This window comes from Anser cygnoides, chromosome 2, assembly GCF_040182565.1.
Source record: "Anser cygnoides isolate HZ-2024a breed goose chromosome 2, Taihu_goose_T2T_genome, whole genome shotgun sequence".
In the NCBI taxonomy this organism is placed as follows: domain Eukaryota; kingdom Metazoa; phylum Chordata; class Aves; order Anseriformes; family Anatidae; genus Anser; species Anser cygnoides.
The window spans coordinates 63,255,567-63,278,053 of NC_089874.1; the positions used below are offsets into that span (position 1 = coordinate 63,255,567).

The 22,487-nt window shown below is 41.1% G+C and overlaps 1 protein-coding gene and 1 long non-coding RNA gene across 5 annotated transcripts; one reads left to right on the forward strand and one right to left on the reverse strand.

Moving 5' to 3' along the window:
- Nucleotides 1-261: 261 nt before the first annotated feature.
- RP9 (RP9 pre-mRNA splicing factor) lies at nt 262-8,130 on the reverse strand. Of its 4 annotated transcripts, none has more exons than XM_066992251.1 (7): nt 7,727-8,130; nt 6,110-6,154; nt 5,920-5,950; nt 4,867-5,098; nt 4,559-4,650; nt 3,067-3,128; nt 262-1,953 (listed from the first exon to the last, which is right to left on the reverse strand). In XM_066992251.1, the coding sequence occupies exons 1-7, from the start codon at nt 7,912-7,914 to the stop codon at nt 1,725-1,727; spliced, it is 879 nt and encodes a 292-aa protein (XP_066848352.1). In that variant the 5' UTR covers nt 7,915-8,130; the 3' UTR covers nt 262-1,724. The 4 variants fall into 4 exon arrangements, with proteins under 4 accessions (XP_066848352.1, XP_066848354.1, XP_066848353.1 ...); XM_066992253.1 differs by having other exon boundaries at nt 919-1,953; nt 4,969-5,098; nt 7,727-8,096; XM_066992252.1 differs by lacking the exon at nt 6,110-6,154 and having other exon boundaries at nt 919-1,953; nt 7,727-8,096.
- Nucleotides 6,942-16,602, forward strand: LOC136790095 (uncharacterized). Its single transcript, XR_010829354.1, has 3 exons — nt 6,942-7,396; nt 9,192-9,362; nt 15,904-16,602. It is a non-coding gene; the product is annotated as an uncharacterized lncRNA (long non-coding RNA).
- The last annotated feature ends 5,885 nt before the right edge of the window (nt 16,603-22,487 follow it).

The following is a 22,487-nucleotide window of genomic DNA, read 5'->3' on the forward strand; positions in this document are numbered from 1 at the left end:
TTTCACCAAAAGCTACTGTTCTGATTAATACGTTCTTTATAAGGTCACTAGGAGATAGTGATATTTAAGTTGCATACCATTCAACTGCTTTATCAATAAACAGGTTTTTGCCCTTTTGTTGGCTTATTGAAAATGTGGAGTCTCAAATGTGATGAGGGAATCTTTTTTTCTAAATGGGCATTGGCTACCTTGTTTTATTCCAGAGCATAATGACTTTAAAAAAAAAAAAAAAAGACATTTCAACTAAGTGACTTAGACATGTAGAAGGGAAAAAAACACATTTTAATGTATACTTTCCCTGTCTTCCAAAGCACTCAGCAGGAAACAACTTAAAATGCATTTGTGTCTCTGGTTCCTTGATTTCACTGTCAATGGCTACTGATGTTAGAGCTTTATTATGCTTTGCTTAATATAATAACAAGCACAGAGACTAAGTGCTGAATGAGATCAAATATGACCTAGTCCTTTCAAAGCAAATCTGTTTTTTTCCTTTTGGAAAGCACCAATAAACCTCTAGGTCCTCAAGTCACAGCTTTGCACTGCTGTACCTTTATCTGTTGATCTTTGAAAATGATTCTTACTCTAATGCAGTGTATTGACATCTCTATCTTTCCAGTTAAGTTTGCCTTGGAGCATTAGTGACCTTGTAGACTGGCCAAGTTTTTTTTGTTTTTTTTTAAGTAGAGTACATATCTTTCCCTTCTTCCTGCTTACATGTTCTTTGCTGCTGTTCTGCAACTTACAAGCATGTATTTGAAAACCATACTGAAACCCTTAGACATTTATGTTCTTGTGGGATGATTCATAAAATATTACGTGAAATAATTGTAGTAAATATACAAAATAAGTTGGAATTTACTTCCCCAGACCTTTTTAAAAGGAAAAAAATCAAATGTATCAAAACAACTGATACTGAAATGTATGTAGAAATATATATTTTTCATTTCCAACATGAACCACCCCTTTTTTTAAATAACTAAACTCATCTCTTTATAGTAAAATTGAACATCTAACATCATTACACCTGGCTCCTAATCCTCTGGTTTGGGGAACACTTTAGGTATTATAGAACTGTGCCTATTATTGTTGATCACACTGAGATTTTGCTACAAAAAAATCAAGTCTTGCTTATACTGTGATTTTGTCTTAAATTCCCTTGATGAACTCTTTTCCCCTTCAGCAGTGTTCTTTATTTCCCCCAGCTGCCAGTGCTAGGGTAAGTAAAATGAACTTCAGCACGCAGGCAGTATGCAGAAAAAAAAATACTGTATAATGTTGTAAGGACTGTAAGAGAACTGTCAGTGCTGTGCATGGTGCAAACTGCAGTCCCCTTGCACTGAAGCTTTGTATGTAATTAACTGATAGTATGGTAAAACATACTTCAATAGGTAGTCTGCTGAATTCTGCCTTGGTAGTTATGGCTTTCTGTGGGCAGTTACAGAGCAACGCAGAGGCCCAATATGACCCTGCTGGATGGCCCTTAGCACGGGTTTTAGTGTTTAAAGATATGAATGATTGAGTATAGTTTAATGCATTAAACTATACTCTCCTGGCTGCAGCACTGCAGAGGAGTAGGAAAGAAGAGCCAGTGTAGGGTGCTATATGTATCCATCTGTATGATCGCAGTTTAATAAAGCCCTTTCTGGTGGTTTCTTCCTCATTCTTTGGATCGTTCCTTGCAGTTCACAAGTAAGGGTCCTTGAGCATGTAGCAGGTGACTACTGTCAGTCAGCTTCTAACTTCTCATTACATTTAGATGACTTATGCTTTCTCTTTTTCTTCTTCTTCTTTTCTTTTTTTTTCTTTTCCTTCTTTCTCTTTTTTTTCTTGTGTTTATCTCTACATTCTGAGGAAGCGGAGCTGTTGCTATCTTCATCATCCTCATCACTGTCGTCACTGCTATCATTATCATCTGAGGTGGAGTCTTCCAAGAGCTGTTTCAGTTGCTGTATCCTGAGTTTAAAAAATGTGAATGAGAATACTTTCTAGCTCTCTAAGTAATAATTTATTCTAGCTTTTATCTGCTTTCTTCCTAGCTTGAGAAATGGAAGCTTCATGCAAAGGGCTGGGGAACACTTCCTATTCTGCTGAATTACAACTCCCATTACAATTTTCATACTGATAACAACCCCTTTTGAGACAAGCATATGTTTTGTTCTCAAGGACTTCCCATCTCATGGGTTATCAAGCGTATTGGCCAATCTGTAATTTATGTATGCAAAACAGAGGTAAAAGCAACTGCCAGACCACCAATGGAAGTTCTACCCTTATGCATACACAGGTGCACATGGGGATTATAGTATTATGAAAAGAATTGCCCTGCTGATACAGAGATGATGTCAGTGAAGCTGACTGAGTAGATTCTACTTTAGATTTAGAGGTGTCTTTGACAGGCACTCTTCTTGTGAGCTTTCATGGATCCCTGGCAAATGGAGAGAGACTACTTGCTTATTCTATTGTTTTCAACATCCTTGCCAAGATTTTGCTTTTTTTTTAAAAAAAAAAAAAAAAGCGTGCAAGATACCTGTGCTAGCAGTACTAATCTACTCACTCACTACAGTTGGTTCAATAATCTCATTGATGCAGTTCAAATAAGAAAGCATGAAAGAACTCTCCTGATTTATACATTGAATAATGACTTCACATAAGGAACAGTATCAGGTGCCTAGACCTAGCTTTCTAAATCCATCCCTTCATGTCTACTGAAAGCTCTTTGATACAAAAGCACCTCAGTAAAGCCAGTGCAAAAAATGACTTTTTTATTAGACCTAAAACAGAACAATAACCAGGGACCTAAATATTATGGCATCAATGAATGACTCCTCTTTAAATCTTTGTTTTGGAACAGATGTAGAAGCTAATAGAATTAAAGAGGTAGAAAGTACACTGAGTGATTACTGAGAAAGTAGAAATGCATTAATCTCAGTTAACAGAAAGAAACCGCCATCAAAAATGTTCTGAGTTGGTGAGGGTAACATTAAAGTTTCAACTGCAAACTCTAAATTACTATCATGTTATCAAGATTAAAAACAGACTGAAAATGCGTTTTACTACAGAGACACATACCTCATTTCTTTTTCATGACGTTTAGTTTCCCTTATTATATCATACATGGGATCTTCATGTGCCTTTAAAATGGAAAAAAAACCCAGTGTTAGTAGAGCAAATGATAAAATGGTAAAACTGACTTTTTTTTTGAGAAAACAAAAGCCACTGTGTTATCAAAAGATTAAATATACTTAACGAGCTCTTAATTCACAAGTATACTATCAGACGTTGGTGAACATCATTCATCTAGACTGATTTTTTATTTTATCTGGTTACATCACTGGAGTGGGCTCTCCTTAGGTATATTAACTCTGTCCCTTTCCAGTCACAGTTAACTAAGAGCTCCCCACACACATAATACAGCAGTAGCTAGACATAGAAGGAATGTCGAGGTTCAAAATAGTAAGATTTGTGCCCTTGCACGTTTTAAAAACCTGGATACAAACACACCGGAATACAGGAACAAGGATAATAAGACAAATGGATAATGAAGTTGGAGCTGTCCTTGCATGCTATGCATTAATATTATTGCTTCTTAAATCAGTTATTTTTAAATTGAATAAGCATTGCAGAAAAAGATAGTTGTGAAGGAAGGTAGCAAATAAACTTTGCAGATATTTAAGGCCAGTTCATGCCAAGAAAGAATGCAGCAAAAAGAACAAGGTGATCATTTGTGTTGGAAGATTCAGCACACAAATCAACAGAGAAATGATATCAGATGCTGACCAAAGGTGGGAATTAAAATTTCAGTAGCAGATGAAAGATGTTGGGAATGCATCATGAAGGGCCTGGACATAAACTAAGAGTTTGATGCAACAGTGAAGCCTAAGAAAAAATTAAGAATAGAGGCAATCTGGTCATGGGTATGGGCTAAAAGTCCCTTTTGCAGTAGTTGGACAGAAATGAGTCCAGATTGCATTTTTCAAGGACAGAAAGAAAGACCTAAGATACAAAGTGATGACAGCCTGAAAAATAGTTTAACAATGCAAAGCAACAGAAACAGTTAAAGAGGTCATGCAGAAAGAATCTGCAAATCTGAGATGTAGTCTCGTGTAGCAAGAGACCAGAATTGTAGACAGTGACTGGACTATAGACCTAGACAATAGGTTTCGTGATGTGGTTGGTCACAATGAGAGCAGAAGGCTTGAAGCAACGGTAATGTGGGCAGCTCAAGCTTGACTAAGCATTTTTTGTTACGTTGACATCGCAAAAATTTATGCTGTAAAAGTTGATTGAATATAATGGTTGAAAGAGGTTCTTGAAGATTTCCAATTTAAATGTAAATATTAATTATTTTCCACTTGAAGAGCAGATTTTCTGTAAAGTAGCCAAACATCCAACCACATCTGTAGCTTTTTCTTTATTAGGAGATTTTCAGCATCTATATTATACTAGAGACAGAGGAAAAGTCCTTAACAGAGCATCATCTGACAGGCTTTTCTTCACTTGCAATATTATCCATCATCAACATAAATAATACAAGCAATAATACTACAGTATTTGTACTCACTACTCTAAATTGTTCCAATTTCTGATTGCCTTTAATAAAGAATGGGCATTCTTTATCTCCTGTTCTGTGTCCATAACGCTTACACCTCCAACCTTTAAAAAAAGAAGCAGCAGTGAATTGCACCTGAGCCAGATCAGTACAGAAAAAAAAAAACAAACATATTTATGGAAAATATTAAAATATTTTCAATTTTTGGAAAAAATGAGATACAAAAGTGTTATGTTGATACATGTATCTTCCATAAAATAGAAAGCTATCATAGCCTTCAAGATATTGGTAGTTTTTATATCAATATGATGCCAATCTACCTGGATCTCGTAAACTGTCCACCAGACATCCTGCCCTCCCCCAGAGAGTAAAAAGATGGCTATATGATGGTCCAATGACATCTGGAATATTTTCAGCCTTACACTGCATAACTTTGACTTCTTTTCCCAAAGGCATCCAAAGCCCTTTTGTTGGGGCATGGGCCAGGAATTCTCGTGCGCTTTCATTGCCTGGTACATCAGGGATGCAGTCTTCTGGTTTTGTTTCATTTTCCTGCGGAACAAGATACAGAAAATAAAATCACTTTTTTTTTCTTTTATTTATAATTTTATAAGTATCAATACTCCAAGCATACAGGCCTTCATTTAATGGGGAACCTGTTTTCTCTGTAACACATAAAGGATCCAAAATACCTAATCCTTAAGTCATCTTTTTTCTCCCTTGCCCTTGACTTTTCTGGTTCAGACACTTTCTTGATGTATCGCTTCCACTCCTTTCCATTTATTCTAGTAATTTATTTCAATAAATAATAGTAACAAAAAATTATCAGATAAGCTGATATTTCTTCTCTCTCTTATAACAAAACATAATGAACAGAAACAGCCTTTACAACACAAAGCAGTATTTTTTAGGTTAAAAGCACTAGCTTATGGCTTAGTTATATAAATTTGGCAATAGCAATGATCATTATGGAAAGTATTTTTACACAAGTATTTTGAGCATAAGCAATGGAGAAGAATGCTGAAAAGATGTCACACAAACTGAAAGTCTGCTTCACCATAAATGATTTCCCTGTGTCTACACTTAAATACTACATTAATTTTGTGCGCTAAGAGGTCACGAAGGAACTGGTATCAACATACGTGATTCTGGGCATTTCACTTTGCACTTAGTAAGTCAAAGAGGGTCAAATCAAAAGAGAGTCAAAATCAAAGGTTGGCTTGTAACTGAGGAGCTCTGAACTGTCCCTTGGACTTTACTTACTTCTCTCTGTAATTTATATAGGTAACCTAGACACTTAAGATAAACGGCTAAAATACAGTCTCTGAAAATCCCTTGTAACACTAAAAATGTACTGCAGTATATTTACCAACCTTAATTAGTCCTGGGGGAGGTTTCTCGTAGCTGAAAAGCAATATAAATATTGTTACTCTGTAGCTTAGCATAAACAAAGAAATTGACAAAACACAGTATTTCAACAGTATAGAGTTAAAACATTCACCTCCCATTTTCCCTTAAATTTTATGTAATCAATAATTGCCAACAGTAGGCAAACATGGATACCTGGATGCAAGCAGGCTGACAAAGTGCTTCCAAACCCACGTTTGCCTATAAAGATATGCATCTCTTGTTAACATTCTTCACATTTGTATTTTTTGGGGGGAACAGCTATTTTCATCACCCTGCTTTACAAAGAGGTGCAGTACATCCAGTTCAGCTTGAACCACCATAAATACACAATGTTCTCACCTTTCGCGGTAGCACCCTGCTCCAAGATCTCACTGATCCAAATTTCTTTACTCCATCACTGCTAAATCACAGACATACCCAGCTGAAAATATCAAGTCAGACTGTTCCTCACTTCTAGCTTTGCCACCCATATACAATGTAATATAACAACTTTGTCGTCTTCTGAATATTAAACATAAGGATGTAATGTTACTGACAGAAGTACCACCTGCAGTATTTCCTGCGGTATTTCTGTAGAAGACAAAATTCACTAAAATCCAAATAGCAAGCAGGTGCTCTGTAGAACACAGTAACAGAGAAAGTGCATGTACGTACTTAGGAGTTAAATGCCAAAACAACATGGGATAATCTTTAACAACTTTTTGAGTGCTGTTTAGTTTTAGTTGTCATAACAAACAAATCTTGACTTTCACTTGGAAGAGAAAAAATTACATTCCAGTCAACCTTCTGATCTTTCTATTACATTAAAACCATTTTCAATAAAACAGCCTAAGTGCTTCATAGCACTGTGGACTACAGATGGAGTCATTAAGCGTCTCTCAAACCGGTTTCTCTTTTTTTTTTTTTTTGAATCCACTCTATTGGAAACTGGCTGAACAACTTCTGATTCCACGCTACAACTCCCAGACTTCTAGGAATCGCTTGTAAGAAGAGACCCAGTTTTCCTCAACAAACCGGTATAAAGTCATGAAGCAGTTTTGCAAATGTCACTGCAATGCAAGTACTATAGTAATACTGTAACACATCAGCAGCTTTCGTGACAGGCACAGAGACAATGGAGACACTGGCTACCCTGCCTAAACTAAACTTTTAGGCAAGGCATGGCAGGTAAACAAATGAAACACAGACCTATTTATGCACAAAAAGGGCAACATTTGGGAAAGATATTACGAATATCCCCAGTTAAGATCTACAGACAGACTGCACATTTCTACTCCGTTTTGAGTCCTTGTAACCTGAGTGGATCCATTGCTGGTGGCGATCGAGTCCTCCTGAGCAGTACAGGACATCCCTGACACCTAACACTTGGTAGGAACAAGGCCCTCTGTGTCACCCAGCTAGGGAAGTTAGAGCACGGTGGACCCAACTGCTGTGAAAAAGGTAACTCCTAATGACTTGGTTTTGCCCCTTGTCACTTTTGAGGGCAGGAGGTTTTCGGGATGAAAGCAGGGAAACGCTGGGCTTGTGGGGAGCAGGGGCCAACAGCCCTGGGATTTACCCCAGAAGCCCAGTGCTTCGGCACTGAAGCAGCGCGGGGGCCGGGGAGGCATATTTACAAGCACATTTACAGATATTTTCACAAAGAAACAAAGCAAGCACCCTCCCTGCGCTGAAAAACGAGCCCCAAAGGCCCGTCGGGCCGGCTCCCAGTAGAGGCAACCCGGGCAGGGGAGGGAGCCCAGGGGCGGCCTCCCCTTCCCCGCTCCTTACAAGGACTCCAGGTGCTGGAGCTTCTGGAGCTGCTGCGCCTCCTGCTTCTTCCTTTTCCTCTCATGCCGGCCCTGGCTCCTGCCGCCGCTCGCCGCGGGCTCCTGCGGGCTCCTGCGCCGCGCCTGGCTACCCCTCGCCTCCTCTTCCTCCTCCCCCTCCTCCCGGCCCCTTCTCGCCCTGCGGGACATCGGCACGGCGGCGGCGGAACGTCGCAAGGCCGCGGCGACGCCCCCCTCCGTCCCTCTCTCCCTCCCCGCCCTCCACGCTGCGCGTTTCGGTTTCACTTCCCCTGCCGGCCGCCGACTTCCTCCGGCGGCGGCGGCGAGGCAGGCACGGGCAGCGCCCCCCGCAGCCACGGCTTCCGCTCGGCTCCCCCCTGCCCGCGGTCCCGCTCGGCGGCCGGGCTGAGGTGGGGCGGCGCAGGATGGTGCCTGCCGCCCGCCCTGCGTGCAGCCTTCGCTTAAACACAACGTGTTGTGAGGCGTTGCACTCGCAGAGCACCGTTAGAAGGAAATAAATATAATAAAAAATAATGGCGCTATACTTGTCTACACGCTGAGGGGGAGCGTTGAGGGGACCCAAGGAAAAGTGGTGGCCAGGGAGAGATGGTGTCCAGGAGAACATGGCGCCCAGTGGGAGTTGGCACACAGCAGAAGATGGCGCCCAGGGGAAGATGGTGCCAGGGGAAGGTGGCACCCAGTGGGAGATGGTGCCCCTGGGGAGATGGTGCCCAGGGGGATATGGTGCCCAGCGGGAGATGGCACCAGAGGAGGATGGTGTCCTGGAGAAGTTGGCGCCCAGAGGAATATGGCAGCAGCCCAGCAAAGGGGCCTAATGGGGAGGGACACGCTAAGCTGAGGCCAGGCCTGGCAGCAAGGGGGCACCTTCCCTGTGCTGTGCCAGAGTCTCAGGGGTGGGTGAGGGCAGTGATGGGGATGTGGGGCAGCAGGTGGCAAATGGCAGGGCCTACAAGGAGGGCCAGCGTTGTGTGAGGTCCTGCACACCCATCGTGGCAGAGGCCCAAATAATGTGCAAGGAGGGAGGGGAAGGTCAAGGCCATCTCTGCTAATCTTGCAACATCCAGATTGCAATGTATTTTTCTTTCCCTTTTGTTTTTCAAGAGGGGGGTTGTGCCAAGGGAGGTACATGTTGGTCACAGGGAAGGCCATGGGCCCAGGGGGGCTTGTTCGTGGCAGGCACTGATACGGAGAGCTCACCCTGTTACAAAGCTACTGACGTTTTCTGCAGCCTGAGCTGCCTGACGAGCAAAGGGCAAGTGCCTTCTCTTCTGTGTATGAGCACCACCAGAGAGCTGCATCTGTCCCCAGGTTTTTGATTAATTCTGTCACAGTATTTTGCATAGTTTGAGTTCTTATTTTAAGGTTTAAATAAAATATTCTAGCTTTTGCATGTCATACCACTGATATGTAATAAAGATTTTTATTTCATGCACCATTTTTTCTAGGTTTGCTGGCAATGGAAAGAATGCAGCAAGCATTCTACCAAAAACGACACTGAGCAGCAAAGCAACATAAACATGCAGATCTACTTCTCAAAAAACAAAAACAACAACAACAACAACACACAACAAAAACTTCCAACATGTCTGTCTGTCTGAGATGTCATGAGATGGCACGTAGGTTGTGAGAAAACCTTTTTTTATTCATCCCATGTTTGCTGCCTGTGTGTTTTGCTTAGTTGTTGGCCTTTCATGAGTTTTACTAGTAGCCTTTCTTATCATAGAATGGTTTGGGTTGGAAGGGAACTTGCCCATGGGGATGTTATGGGAAACAGTGTCAAAAGCCTTGCTGAAGTCAAGGTAGACCACATCCATCGCTTTCCCCTCATCTACCAGCTAGTCATCCCATCATAGAAGGACATCAGATTGGTTAAGCATGATTTCCCCTTGGTGAATCCATGCTGACTACTCCCAATCACCTTCTTATCCTCCACATGCTTGTAGATGACCTCCAGGATGAGCTGCTCCATCACCTTTCCAGGGATGGAGGTGAGGCTGACTAGCCTGTAGTTGCCTGGATCCTTCTTCTTGTCCTTTTTGAAGTTTGGTGTGTGACATTGGCTTTCTTCCAGTCCTCAGGCACCTCTCCTCTTCTCCATGACCCTTCCAGAAAGATGGAGAGTGGCCTATCAATAATATTGGCCAGCTCCCTCAGCACCCGTGGGTGCATTCCATTGAGGCCCATGGATTTGTGGATGTCAAGTTTGCTTAAAATGGTCTCTGACTTGATCCTCCTCGACTAAGGGGAAGTCCTCCTTTCTCTGGACTTCTTTTGTCTCCAGGGTCTGAAATTCCTGAGGGCTGGTCTTAGCAGTAAAGACTGAAGCAAAAAATGCATTCAGCACCTCTGCCTTCTCCATATCCTTTGTCACTGGGGCACCTGCCCCATTCAGCAGTGGGCCGACATTTTCCCTAGTCTTCTTTTTTTCTACTGATATATTTGAAGAAACCCTTCTTGTTGTCCGTGACATCCCTTTGTCATGTCAAATCCCCTGACATGTCAAATTGCAGTCAGTCCCTTACATGGTCACGTATCTTCAAGCAACAAGTGAAGAAAGAGAAATATTTCCTGGCACCAAAATTACATTTAAAATGTCTGAAAAAACTTCGATGAGGCAGTATCAATTTTTCACTCTATTTAGAGAAGTGGCAATAGTTACTAAAAGTTACGTGGCAATAGTTACTAAAAGTTACATACCAGCTGGGCTCATGCCTACTAAACAGAGACTTTATTTTGGCAGCAAACTCAAGTGATACAATAGACATGTGTGGGCCCCCTATCATACCAATGTTGTTTTGCTAGTTTCAAGTGGCTCTTACTTCATATTCTCTAACCAACAGAGTAATCAAGCCCTGGAGCAGCTTTCTGGTGCTTTAGGACAGTGACAGAAAAGCAAATTAATTCTATGATGGAGTGTTTCCAGTTTATGAATGGTATTCCAGGGGAGGGATGTGTACAATAGTTAGAGAGAGGAGATATCAGGAAACCATACCAGTCTTATTTTCAAATACCCTTGACTGACCTGGTGTGGCTGATGTAAACAGAGCTCTGCCAATTTGGAGGAGGTAGGGGTGGTTGCAAGCAGATGCAAAAGGACAGACCATGATATATTGTCCTCTTTCTACTGTTAAATTAGCAAGAGCTAGGCTGCGTTCTTTGCTTTCTGGTGGCTTGTACACCCAGGCTCTAATTTATGAGCAAATCAGGGTATTTCTGTAATACTTTTTACCACAGTAACTTAATGGGGCAGACAAAAGGTAAAATTAGATAGGCATCTAAATCTTCTCAGCCACAGTGATTTAAACTTGTTCTTTCTTTGGTTTGATACAAATAATTTTCTAGTTGATTTCCTCGTCTGTCTTAGAAATGAATTTTATCAGAAGTACCCAGCACAAAAGTACCTAGTTGCAAGGTGAGACTTTTTTTTTCCACCATTTTAATAGAAGATAATTCAACACCTCACTTGTAGATAACTCCATAGTTTCTTGTTCCTTCTTTGCTGAGAAAAGCACTAGACTCCTGTGACTGTTGCAAAATAACCCAAGGAGCTAATTGCTTTATTATCAGTCCTGAGAGAAGATCAAAACATAATGAACGGTGAAGAAGGAGGGAGTAGAAAAAATGTAATGGTTATTTTCGTTTCTATTTATTCTGGAGCAAAGACCCTCAATACCTGTAAATTGCTTTTTTTTTTTTTAAAGGATTTATATTAGCTTAGGATCTGGTTCCATGTACTTAGAAGGATGTCTATTTGAAGGTGTTTTTGTTGTTGTTGTTTTGTTTTGTTTTTTCTTTATTTGACTATAGTGCTTCAGACATTTTAAGAAGTTAATTTTGGGGGAAAAGTTGTCTTACCATAACAGCTGACTGTCATGGCATTCTAATTCCAGCCTTACCTAAACATCTAACCAGAAACATTTCATGTGCTATTGCAATTTGAACTATCTGAAAGGCCTGTATGTTTCATAATATACACCACAATTTCATTTTCATTATAAATAACTGAATGTTTCAACTACAAACAACAATACAAGGGCCAAATTAATTTGCATCTGTGTCATCCCATAGGCATCAGTGTGCCTATGAGAGTGTAATGCTGGTGGAATGTCAGCCAAACTGTTTTTCTCCATTTTTGGCTGGCTAGAGCTTTGGGCCTGGATCTGTTTCTAATTATGTGTCAGATATTACGCACAGGAGAGGAATCCAGAACCCGTGTTAGACTCCATGGGAAGTTAAGCACCTCATAATGGGATCCAGAACATGCAGCGGCCTGAGCAGAACACAGTCTAAACCCAGCGTGGCTGGCCTGCAGCTGCCTAAAGCTAGCTGATAGGAAATGTTCAGCATAGAGTGTCCCCAGTATCTTGGCTGGTTCTGACCTCAGAACTTCCAATACTGGTAACGGTACTTTTTAATGTAAAATACAAAATTGAGCAAGGGCCAGAGCCCAGTTCCCTCTCGATTAGCATCATTACACTAGGTGTAGTACCACTACACTAGTTGACAATATCATGCTCCTACTTCAGCAGTGAAAAGTGATCCTACATAGCTGGACCTTTGCTGTGGTGCTCACTGCCGTACACCACTACATAAAGGGAATGAGGGAGCAAATGTCTGAAAGAACATGATGGTCAGAGCTGCATTTTGTACAAGCAGGTGTGATCCTGTCTGTGTTCAGGACTCTGTAAATATCTACAGGGGCAAGCCTTTTGGAAAATTGGGCAGAAAAACATCAAAGTTTTGCATACCAACCAACCACAGGTATGAATTAGGCACTGAGTTGTTTGCTTCTGTAAAGACTAGGTTTCTAGGGGTATTCAAAAATGGGCACTTGCAGGAAAGCTTAATAGATAAGCAAGGAAGGGTCTTTGGAAATTAGGGTTGGACAGCAGCTGAGTGTAGTTATATGAACTGCAGTTTTTAGGTTAAAGTCCCTTTATAAGACTACATCCCATTTTAAACACTGAAGTCTTTTGATTGAATCTATTCCAAAGATAGGTAAGCAGATACTTCAAAGGGGAATGAACGTCTTCCTTTTTGTAAATTCTGTCCTCCAGCCCTCTGGTAGTTGATTGTATGGATGAACTCCCTCCATCCTTCTGTGGAGATACTATCTTAGTGATTACCTGGAGTTCGTAGCAGTAGTATAAAGTTCCATCAGCAATGTAATGCTTACTGTCTCTTCAAGACACTACTTAGTGAAAACAATCTGATCATTCTTCAGTATTTTATTTCACTTAAAACTTTAAGGACATGAAATCACTGGGTAAGTTGCCTTTTTTTTTTTTTTTTTTTTTTTTTTTTGAGTTTATGCCCTTTGCTTTCTGGTCTTTACAAATAAATACAAATAACTGTATATATTCCAAGCCATTTTGTGTTAAGTACCATTGCCATTTTTTCCAAGAGTGAGGCTTTGTTTGATGGGGATATATTTGTGTAATACATTATTGATGATACAACATTGTATCTCCAGTTTTATACTGGTGGAAAGCCCCAAATGTGTCATTTCTGAAGCAGAGTTTCATTTAGTCTTCAATGGAGTTTGCCTCAGTAAGGACTAAGCACCTTTGGAAACCATGTGTGTAGTAGGAACACTCAGATGCTAACGGCACATTATATAACGGGACTGGGGAAGGGAAATTTTGGCTGACAACCCTTGGACAATCTCCCATATTCTTACAAAATGTACCGTCATTTGTGGGATTGCTGGTGCCCAAGCTGAGTGGGTAGGACTTTGGTTTTGAAAAAAACAGCCAGATGCAAAGAAATCCGTAATTCTCTGTTTATCTGTTTCTGACAGATGAGAGGTTAAGTCAGGATTGCTGCAATTTGAACCCGTTATTAGAGGGATGATAATTATTCCAGATTGGATGTTCCTCATGTATTAAATCTATATATACTGCTGCTTAGCCCCTAGTGAGTATAGTCTTACTGTCATCAAAATTAGCACGAGTTTTGCTACCAACTTTAGGAGGGATTGAGGCCAGATTCTTTGCCTGGTATGCCTGGTAGACTTTCCTTTTTTTTCTTTTTCTTTTTTCTTTTTTCCTCAGTTGCAGGAAATTCCTCCTTCTGAGCTTTGGCAATATTCTAAATCAGTGATCGATTTATAAGAACTTTTCCCTTGCCAAAGCAGATTCCTTTCCTGAATTTTGCTTCCTGAAATTCCAGAATATGCTGACTGATAAAACAGTTCCTGTTTTTATGATGCCCAGTGCATCAAGTAAAGTAGGCAAGTTCAGCTTCAGTGCCAGCATCTGCCCTTGGTATGTCCCCTCTGAGCTGCCAACTTTCCAGTGGAACATTGGTTGAGTCGCCTGAAAAAGCTCCAGTGGTTTTGAATGGGTCACAGAAACTACAGACATAAAGTGATTAAAAATACAATCTAAAAAGTTTAAGGCAAAGCTTCTTCATGGAGCTTGCCACCTCTTTTAAAAAGGAAGATGACTTTCTCTTCCTAAAATTGCTGATCAGTTAGTTCCATGCACAACAGCTGTACTCATTTAAACCCTAGGTGTTCTTTTTTTTTCCAAAACTATCCAAAGTTCGCAGCTCTTTAAGCTTAAGACACTTGCCATATATCAAGTTACCAGCAGCTTCTTTCTAGGTAAATGAAAAGAAATAAATGGAAAATCACTATTCTGGACCTTTTTCTCTCCCTGCCCTGACAAGAAGGTAATACAGAAAGCCTAGACTAGCAGTAATGAAGTTACGAAGCAAGTGTTTTATTGACCCATGACTGCCTCTGGTGAGAAGGGGAATGAGAAAGGAATTCTGATATTGCAGTGTTGATATTCATGCCAAACACACAAAAATAACATATTTTTTTCCTATGGCTTGCTAGTTGTGCAACAAATGCCATCCAGAAACACTCCCTCATAGTTACTTTTGCTTGAAGGTTACTGTCATCTGTAACTATACAGATACAGAAATGAAAAGATAGATGTATCATTATAGACATAGAAAACATATTCTTTCCTAGACCAGTCTGCATCTAGGCAGATTTGCGCCTGTCCTATGCTCCTGTATGTCACTCGTGTAGTGTGCAAAAAATTCAATTTAGCATCCTCTATTGGGGCTTTCTGCTGACCGCCTTGTGAGGTACTTTTTGATCATGCTTGAATAAACTAAGAAAGGAGAGGTGTTCTGCCCAGTTATAAAGTAATTTTAGTAATGTACCAGGGATATTGCCAAAACAAGTAGATGTTGGCTACAGATGGTTGTCTGTGTTAATAAAACATTAATACAAGTTATTTGGAAACAACAGTTAGAAAGCTGTGGGGAAACAAACAAACAAACAAACAAACAAAAATGGTACGTTTGGGGCCTCCCAAAATACAAGATAACAGTGGAGGCCTTGGAAAATTCAAGCACGGGACAATAACGGAAGCTGCACAACTACTGACGCAAACTGTCAACTACTACAGGTCACTGAAGGAATGAGGTCTTGCAAGTGAAGTAAATACATTTTGGGGGATAGCAAAGAGAGCAAAGAACATGTCTGCAACATAGGTAGAACATCTAGCAAGTACTAAACTGAGACATAGCATGGAATTGTGAACCAGCAAAGAAGCAGTAAGCTAACAGAACTTACTAGCAAACATATGAAAATGACCCCAAGCAGACCTAAAGTGAGGAGGAGGAAATGCACAACATCAACATCCTCCTTCTGGCAAAGGGGAAGAAATCATAAATATTAACACTGTGATCATGGCAAAGAACTTCAGATGCTGACAACTGTAGCCAACCTTTTTTTTTTTCTTAAAAAAAAAAAAAAAAAGACTGGTGTTACTGACTTTTGAACCCACAAGGACAGTGGAGAGATGAGCATGATGCCAGGGAATGGCATAGATAGTGGGAAGGTTGCGTACAGTAATTGTAGTGTGCCTCATAGGATGGTGATGCACTAGCACAGGCTGCCCAGAGAAGCTGTGGATGTCCCATCCCTGGAGGTGTTCAAGGCCAGGCTGGATGGGGTTTTGGGCAACCTGGTCTGGTGGGAGGTGTCCCTGCCCATGGCAGCGAGGCTGGAACTAGACGTTCTTTAAGGTCCCTTCCAACCCAAACCAATCTGTGATTGTAACTGAACTAATAACAACACTTTTATTTGCCAAGTCTTTTAACTCTTGGTTTTATTTTTATGGAATGTTTCTCTAGCCCACATATGTGACATGGAAGGCTTGTCTGGGCCCTACTCGTAAAGACAGGACAATAAAACTTCGCTGCAACAATTGGTGGAGAATGCAGGCAAGAAAGACTGTGACTTGTGATGCAACAGCCCTGCAAAACACGAATGGGATCAGAGAGCACTCAGCACTCAGTATGATCTTACCAGCTGTATGCAAACACTGAAATTTGGTTTGAGCTGAAAGCACACAATTTTGTAATTCTGGGCCTAAAACCATCATCTTTTAGTACATAGATTAGATGCCTGAAAGGGGTTATTGGAATATCACGCTACTATTGTCCAAAACGCGGACTCTTTTCTATCAGAAACAAGTGCAGAAATGCATTTAATATCCTGTGAATATATTTCTGAAATGATGTTGAAATATTTAGTGGAAGTGAAATGTTAAGACTTGATGTCTAAATATGTGACTTTCCTCTCTTAAGATGCAAAAAGTAAATAAAAAGTCATGTAAGAGTCAAGAAATGCTTACCAACTAGCAGAGATGATTGCAGTGACCATAGAATATCCTGAGTTGGAAGGGACCCATAAGGATCATCAAGTCCAACTCCTGGCACCGCACAGGTCTACCCAAAAGTTTAGACCATGTGACTTAAGTGCACAGTCCAATCGCTTCTTAAATTCAGACAGGCTTGGTGCAGTGACTACTTCACTGGGGAGCCTGTTCCAGTGTGTGACCACCCTCTTGATGAAGAACCTCTTCCTGCTGTCCAGCCTAAACTTCCCCTGCCTCAGCTTCACACCGTTCCCGTGGGTCCTGTCACTGGTGATAACAGAGAACAGGTCACCTGCCCCTCTCCCCCTCGTGAGGAAGTGACTGCGATGAGGTCCCCCCTCAGCCTCCTCTTCTCCAGGCTGAACAGGCCAAGTGACCTCAGCCTCTCCTCATATGTCTTCCCCTCTAGGCCCTTCACCATCTTCGTCGCCCTCCTCTGGACACTCTCCAACAGTTTAATGTCCTTTTTGTACTGTGGTGCCCAGAACTGCACACAGTACTCGAGGTGAGGCCGCACCAGCGCAGAGTAGAGCAGGACAATCCCTTCCCTTGACCGACTAGCAATGCCGTGCTTGATGCACCCCAGGATACGGTTGGCCCTCCTGGCTGCCAGGGCACACTGCTGGCTCATATTCACCTTGCTGTCAACCACAACCCCCAGATCCCTCTCTGCGGGGCTGCTCTCCAGTGTCAGTGATCTTGCACTGGAACTCCAACAAGCACCTGGTTTTAGGCTTACATACACTAGTAAGAACCAGTGAGCACTATTCTGTAACACCTATGCACTCAAGCTGTTCCCAGGGGATTCACAAATGAATATCAATGAAGGAGGGGAAGAATAACAAGGTGTCTTGTTTGCAGTCTGCTTAGGCAGTGGCCAAATGCAGCTGTGGTGCTGGCATGCAGAGAAGTGATTGACCTGACCTGCCTCTTTCACATCACCTCTGCAAATAATCCTTTCATCCATGATAGGCAAAACGAGCTTATAGTGCGCTCATTTCAAAATGCAGGCTGGGAGAACAGATACCCTTACATTTCAGGAAAGTTTGCATAATTCACTTTCTGCCAAGCTGTTTGCACAGGAACTGCTTCCTCTTCTCCTCCCAAGACATACAGCTTCCAAAAGGCATTTTTTTTTTTACACAAAATGCTACGGGAAGGGGATGGGGGCGGGAGTGGGACTGAAAATTTCATGCAAGGCTTCTGTCTTTCAGGCTGGGAGTCATAGTCCACACTTAATTTACAAACCAACTTTATTAAGGCAGCTTTGTTGAAAAGAATGCTGGAACAAAACATTACTATTTTTAATTGCAGAGGCATAACAGTTCTAGCAGATGGAGTACAGATAGGGTGTGATAAAACTTAGGCATGTTAAATTAGTTACCCAATTGTGACCAGTTGTTTTCCAGACCTTAGTGCCTCTGCTGCTTCTTGAGAAGCTGTTTAGTCTTCAAATAAATGCATAATGCTTCTGCCCTCCCTTTTGATTTGTTGAAAACAATAGGCAGACTATCCAGTTATTTTTTGACTGTGTTTGTCTTTAATGCATTTAAGAAAAACAGTGGGATCCTTGGTTGCAGGAACCACTCGTTCCCGCAGCCTGAGCAAAACAGTTGTGAGATTGTGCGTGCTGCTTATGAAAGGTTCACTGTTTTCCAAATTTTGTATGGCATAAGGCTGATGTTTAGCTCGTTGCTTTTCTGCCTTTTTTTTTTTTTTTCTTTTTTCTTTAGATGCAACCCCCTTGTCTTGGGGAATTTAGGCCAGCATACAGCAGGCTTCCTTACTGCTCGTGCAGGAGGAACCTATAAAATCCACAGACCATAGGATGAAAACCTGCAGCTTAAGCACACACATCCTTTGTTATGAATATCCAAGTCTTTCTGCAGCTTAATATAACCACTTCGTAGTTTCAAAACCGTGCTCTGACTTTGTGGATACCTGCAATGTATTTAGAATATACTTTTGTTTATATGAGTTTTAATGGTTTGTTATCAAGCATGTTTCCCATTTTGTCTACAGCTTTCTGTGTTAAGCTAGGTAACTTAAGAGCAGATTGTCAGAAATTTGGCCCCTACGGAGGCGAACTTTTCTGAATATCTGGTAAGTCATTTTAGTACTTCTGATGAAACTTCAGCTTTCCTGAAAAAGTGAGTTTTAACCTCTGGCCTCTATTTCCAAAGGTATTTAGGTTTGTGTTTCATTGAGTGCATTTCCTTTTCATGAAACAGGGATTGTTGCTACTGCAACAAAAAAAAATGCTACTGCATTTTCATTTTTAACACACATATATATTCATATACTGTGCCTGATAAATGCATGAACACTGAATGGAAATTGATAGCATTTAAATACCTAGCTGCAAGAAACGGTAGAAAAACTCTCTTGGCTATGGATGCATAGAGTAGTTTTTCCAGTTTTGCATTGGCACATCTACACTGAGGCCAACACAGTTGCTCCAGTGTAATTAGAAGGTACTTTGGCCCAGAGTCGGCATGCTACAATTATATGTTTGCTTCTAGTGGACAAACTGTAATAGTTGCGATCCAAATGGAAAGGAAGGCATGACTGATGCCTCAAAAGTGTGCAATCTAGGCTTATGCTTTTGGCAGTCCTTTACCTTACAAACAGCAGCGAGACTTGGTGGAAGACAACAGTTGGCTATCCTTGTGTTGGTCTGTTGGAAGCCACTGCCTCAGTGGAGTTTTGCAAGTGCTGTCTACCCTGTGTCATTAAAAATGAGACAGATTTGCTAAATCATTTGGATAATAATTTAGCGTGGCAGATTTTCAACACCAGGCTGATACACACTAACTAAAACAGCTCTGTCTGTGTATCTTGTTATGCTGTGAACTCCAACAAGGGAGTTACTGAGTACCTGAGGGCAAGTCAGACTTTCTTCGGTACTGTGGGGTCTGGAAGAGGACACTGGCTCACAGGGTTACCTGCTACTTGTTTCACTTTCCTTATAACATCTATAGAGGGTGAACTGAAGAGGGTAAGAAGATAATCTGAAGATAAATCGGACTAAGTGACATTTATCTGCAGTATAAGCAATTTGAAGTGTACCCATTTCTCCCATGCTCTGAGCACTGCTGCATTTATTACTGCTGCCAGTTCAGCAGTAGAAAACAATTGGTAGAAAATCTGTGTGTTAAATAGCCTCTGGAGGTGGCTGATCAATCCAGCCTGACTCTGACGAGGAAAGAGACCTGTGTCACAGCATTTCTTAGGGACCAGCAAGGCCCAAGTTGCCTGCACCACTCTGATCACCAAAGGCATTTTAACATCAAGTCTGTCCCTTATGAGTCACACCATTGGAAATAAAGAGCTGTTAAATTGTGTGTAACTGATAGAACTTGCATTAAAATATTTTGTATACAAAGACCTATTCCTGATTCCAGGTCTTCTGAATTTATCATGTAGCTGCATAAAATAAAACAGTTATTATTCATAATGCTGTTTATTAAAACCAGTGTCTATTGGGAATGTTTTATAGATAAGCATTAGCCATATTTAATATTTAAAACCAGTATTAATACGGTGTGCTTCTGTGGTCGTTTCAAAGTATCTGGAAACCTCCACAGATATTTGGAAAGAGAAATTAACACTGAGTTATACTTTTTTTTATTTTTATTTTTTGGTTTTCTTTAAAGTCAGCTCAGCAGGGAGAGCACTGTGGTTCTTTCACATTAGTTGTAACCCAAAGCTATCCTCTAAACAGCTTCTTTAGAGTTTTATAGAGAGTATATACTGAGAAGAACAGTTGTGGAAAACTGTAGAACAGAATAATTCAGAGTCTCTTCACACAGTCCCTGTGTAGTTTGTACAGCCCCAAACAGTATTACACCGTGAGCTCTCTGAATATTACTTATTGATTAAAAGCAGAGACATTTTTTAAACTGGATTTGATATCAGTTCAAGCTGTTTCCCATTGCTCTCACTTTTGTACTTCCAGTATCTGAGTTCTCTCTAAATCTGCATACCATAATTTAAAGATATCTGCAATCTCCAACATGTGACATAATCTTTCTAAGAAAAAAGGGACTGCCTCTGTTATTCTTGTTCTATATTTGATCAAGTATTTAGAAAACGTTGTAAATCCACTCTATATTTTTCTATCTCTGTACGTTACCTTTTTAGAAAACCTCCAAGTCAAAACACTATACATACTTCAGGCATCCAGGGACTGAATCTTCAGGCCTGTAATCTTAGCTCTATGCTGGGTAATTAAGTGGTTAGGTACTGGATAGACCCAAAGGCTACGCAGCAGAATACTTCTCTAGTCACAACCTCTCCTATATTTATTTGAGTGCATGTATTCCAAACGTTTTAATTTACATTAGGCCCACCATCTCATAACTGCCGTGCGCTTGGCTGCAAGCACATTCCAAGGGACAGAGCAGGATCTCGAGTTACACACAGGCAGTTTCTTGCCTACCTCTGATTCAAGCTAAGACTTTATTTCCTTTTCCCATGTTACCATAAATTATTTTTTATGTGAAATGACTTATCAGCACACTCCTCAGCTTTCTTCAGTGCTCCTGAGACATGATTCATGCCAGCAGTGTGTGAAGGAATTTTCTTTTCTACCTTCTTGCCACTTGAGCTTTTGGATTTCTCCTCCGTGTGACAAGCTCTAATAGTAATGCTGCTGTGATACACAGACAGAGAATCAGCGTTGGCATTTTACTTCCTTGCCCTTCAAATAACTTGGAAACAGCACTGAATCCTTGAGTTACATTTTAATTTGACGTAGCGAAGCCCAAAGCTAGAACTGCAGCCCCTTGAACATTACATGAGGCACACCACATCCCACAAAAGGAGATGGAGTGCAAAGGCATAAATCCCAGCTCTTTAATCCTCATTTTTTGTCTAACCTGTGACATTCCTGAAAGCTGAGTTTTCAGAGAGAGAACGGACATTAGCTGTACTGTGTTTTTAAGTCTGGGAAGCATAATCCTCACTGTCGGAGCAGGAGCTTCAGGCATGCTTGTGCTTATCCCCCTGCTCACCCTGAATTAGTCAGGGCTGTGTGTCAGGCTGACTGAAGGACAGGCGATCTGATAGGGATCGGCATCCCCCAGAATGCCTGCAGGGAAGCTGGGTTCGTGTTCAAACAAACCAGCATAAAAATAAGACTTCCTTTTGTGTGTGTGTATGCTTTGAAAAAGAGTGAATTGTTGGAAATGCCATTTCCAGGAGAAATACTGGGCACCTTTAGCATTCAGCTGCCTCTGTGCTGCCTGAATAAAATAAGGAGGACAGAAAGCAACCACATCTACCTGTCTGAGCACTATCGTGATATCTCCATGTGCTATAAGGTGTATTGGCTACAGAGAGAATGGAGCTGAGGCATGAAACTTACTGTTTCTGTAACACAGAACTGACACGTGGCTCTTTTGGGGGCCGGTATACACCAGCGTAACTTACAGCAGTCTTGAGGCAGTGGTAATTACAACAGAAGTGGGGAACTGTTATTGAGTAATGAGTACAAAACTCCATATAAAGTGAGTCCAAGGGGAATTGCTTTAAAATCATTGAACTTAAATAAATGGGAATAAACAAAGGATGTGTTGCTGGCTAGTAAAAAAGAATGGCCAAATGCAGCATAAGCTTTATCTTCATGTTGGTTGTGTCAACACGCTTCAGTGGTGAACTATGAGTTGTCCTTGAGAAAATAATTCATCCCTATACAAAACAACATAAAAAAGGGCTATTTAAATCAAGGCAACCGCCAGACAATTTAAACAGGTTGTTTAAAGGATATTTTACAGGGCTGATTTGGAATGTGCAGCCTGATTATTGTTGGAAGGAGGATGTGATTTGTAACCACAAATCTGGTTATCTTTAAATAGCTGCACGAGTTGCTAGCTTTTTTCACCGGTTAGATCACCTAGCAGCAGCCATTTCCTGGCAATATGTCAATATTATACAAGAGTTTTTGAAAGCACTCTAAAAATATTTGATTTGGCTGTGTCCCTTCTGGTGCTGGGGTGAAACAGCTGTGTGTCAGACGCACAGGATTGGAGAGCTGGGCCCATGAACTCTCATCCT

Bases quoted from the DNA above. Each gene is read 5' to 3' on its own strand.
- RP9 (XM_066992251.1), bottom strand. From the start codon at position 7,914: ATGTCCCGCAGGGCGAGAAGGGGCCGGGAGGAGGGGGAGGAGGAAGAG. The intron at 5,951-6,109 runs GTATCCATGTTT...ATTGCTTTTCAG, and splicing joins GTCAGCCTGCTTGCATCCAG to CTACGAGAAACCTCCCCCAG. The intron at 1,954-3,066 runs GTATGTGTCTCT...TTTTAAACTCAG, and splicing joins CGTCATGAAAAAGAAATGAG to GATACAGCAACTGAAACAGC.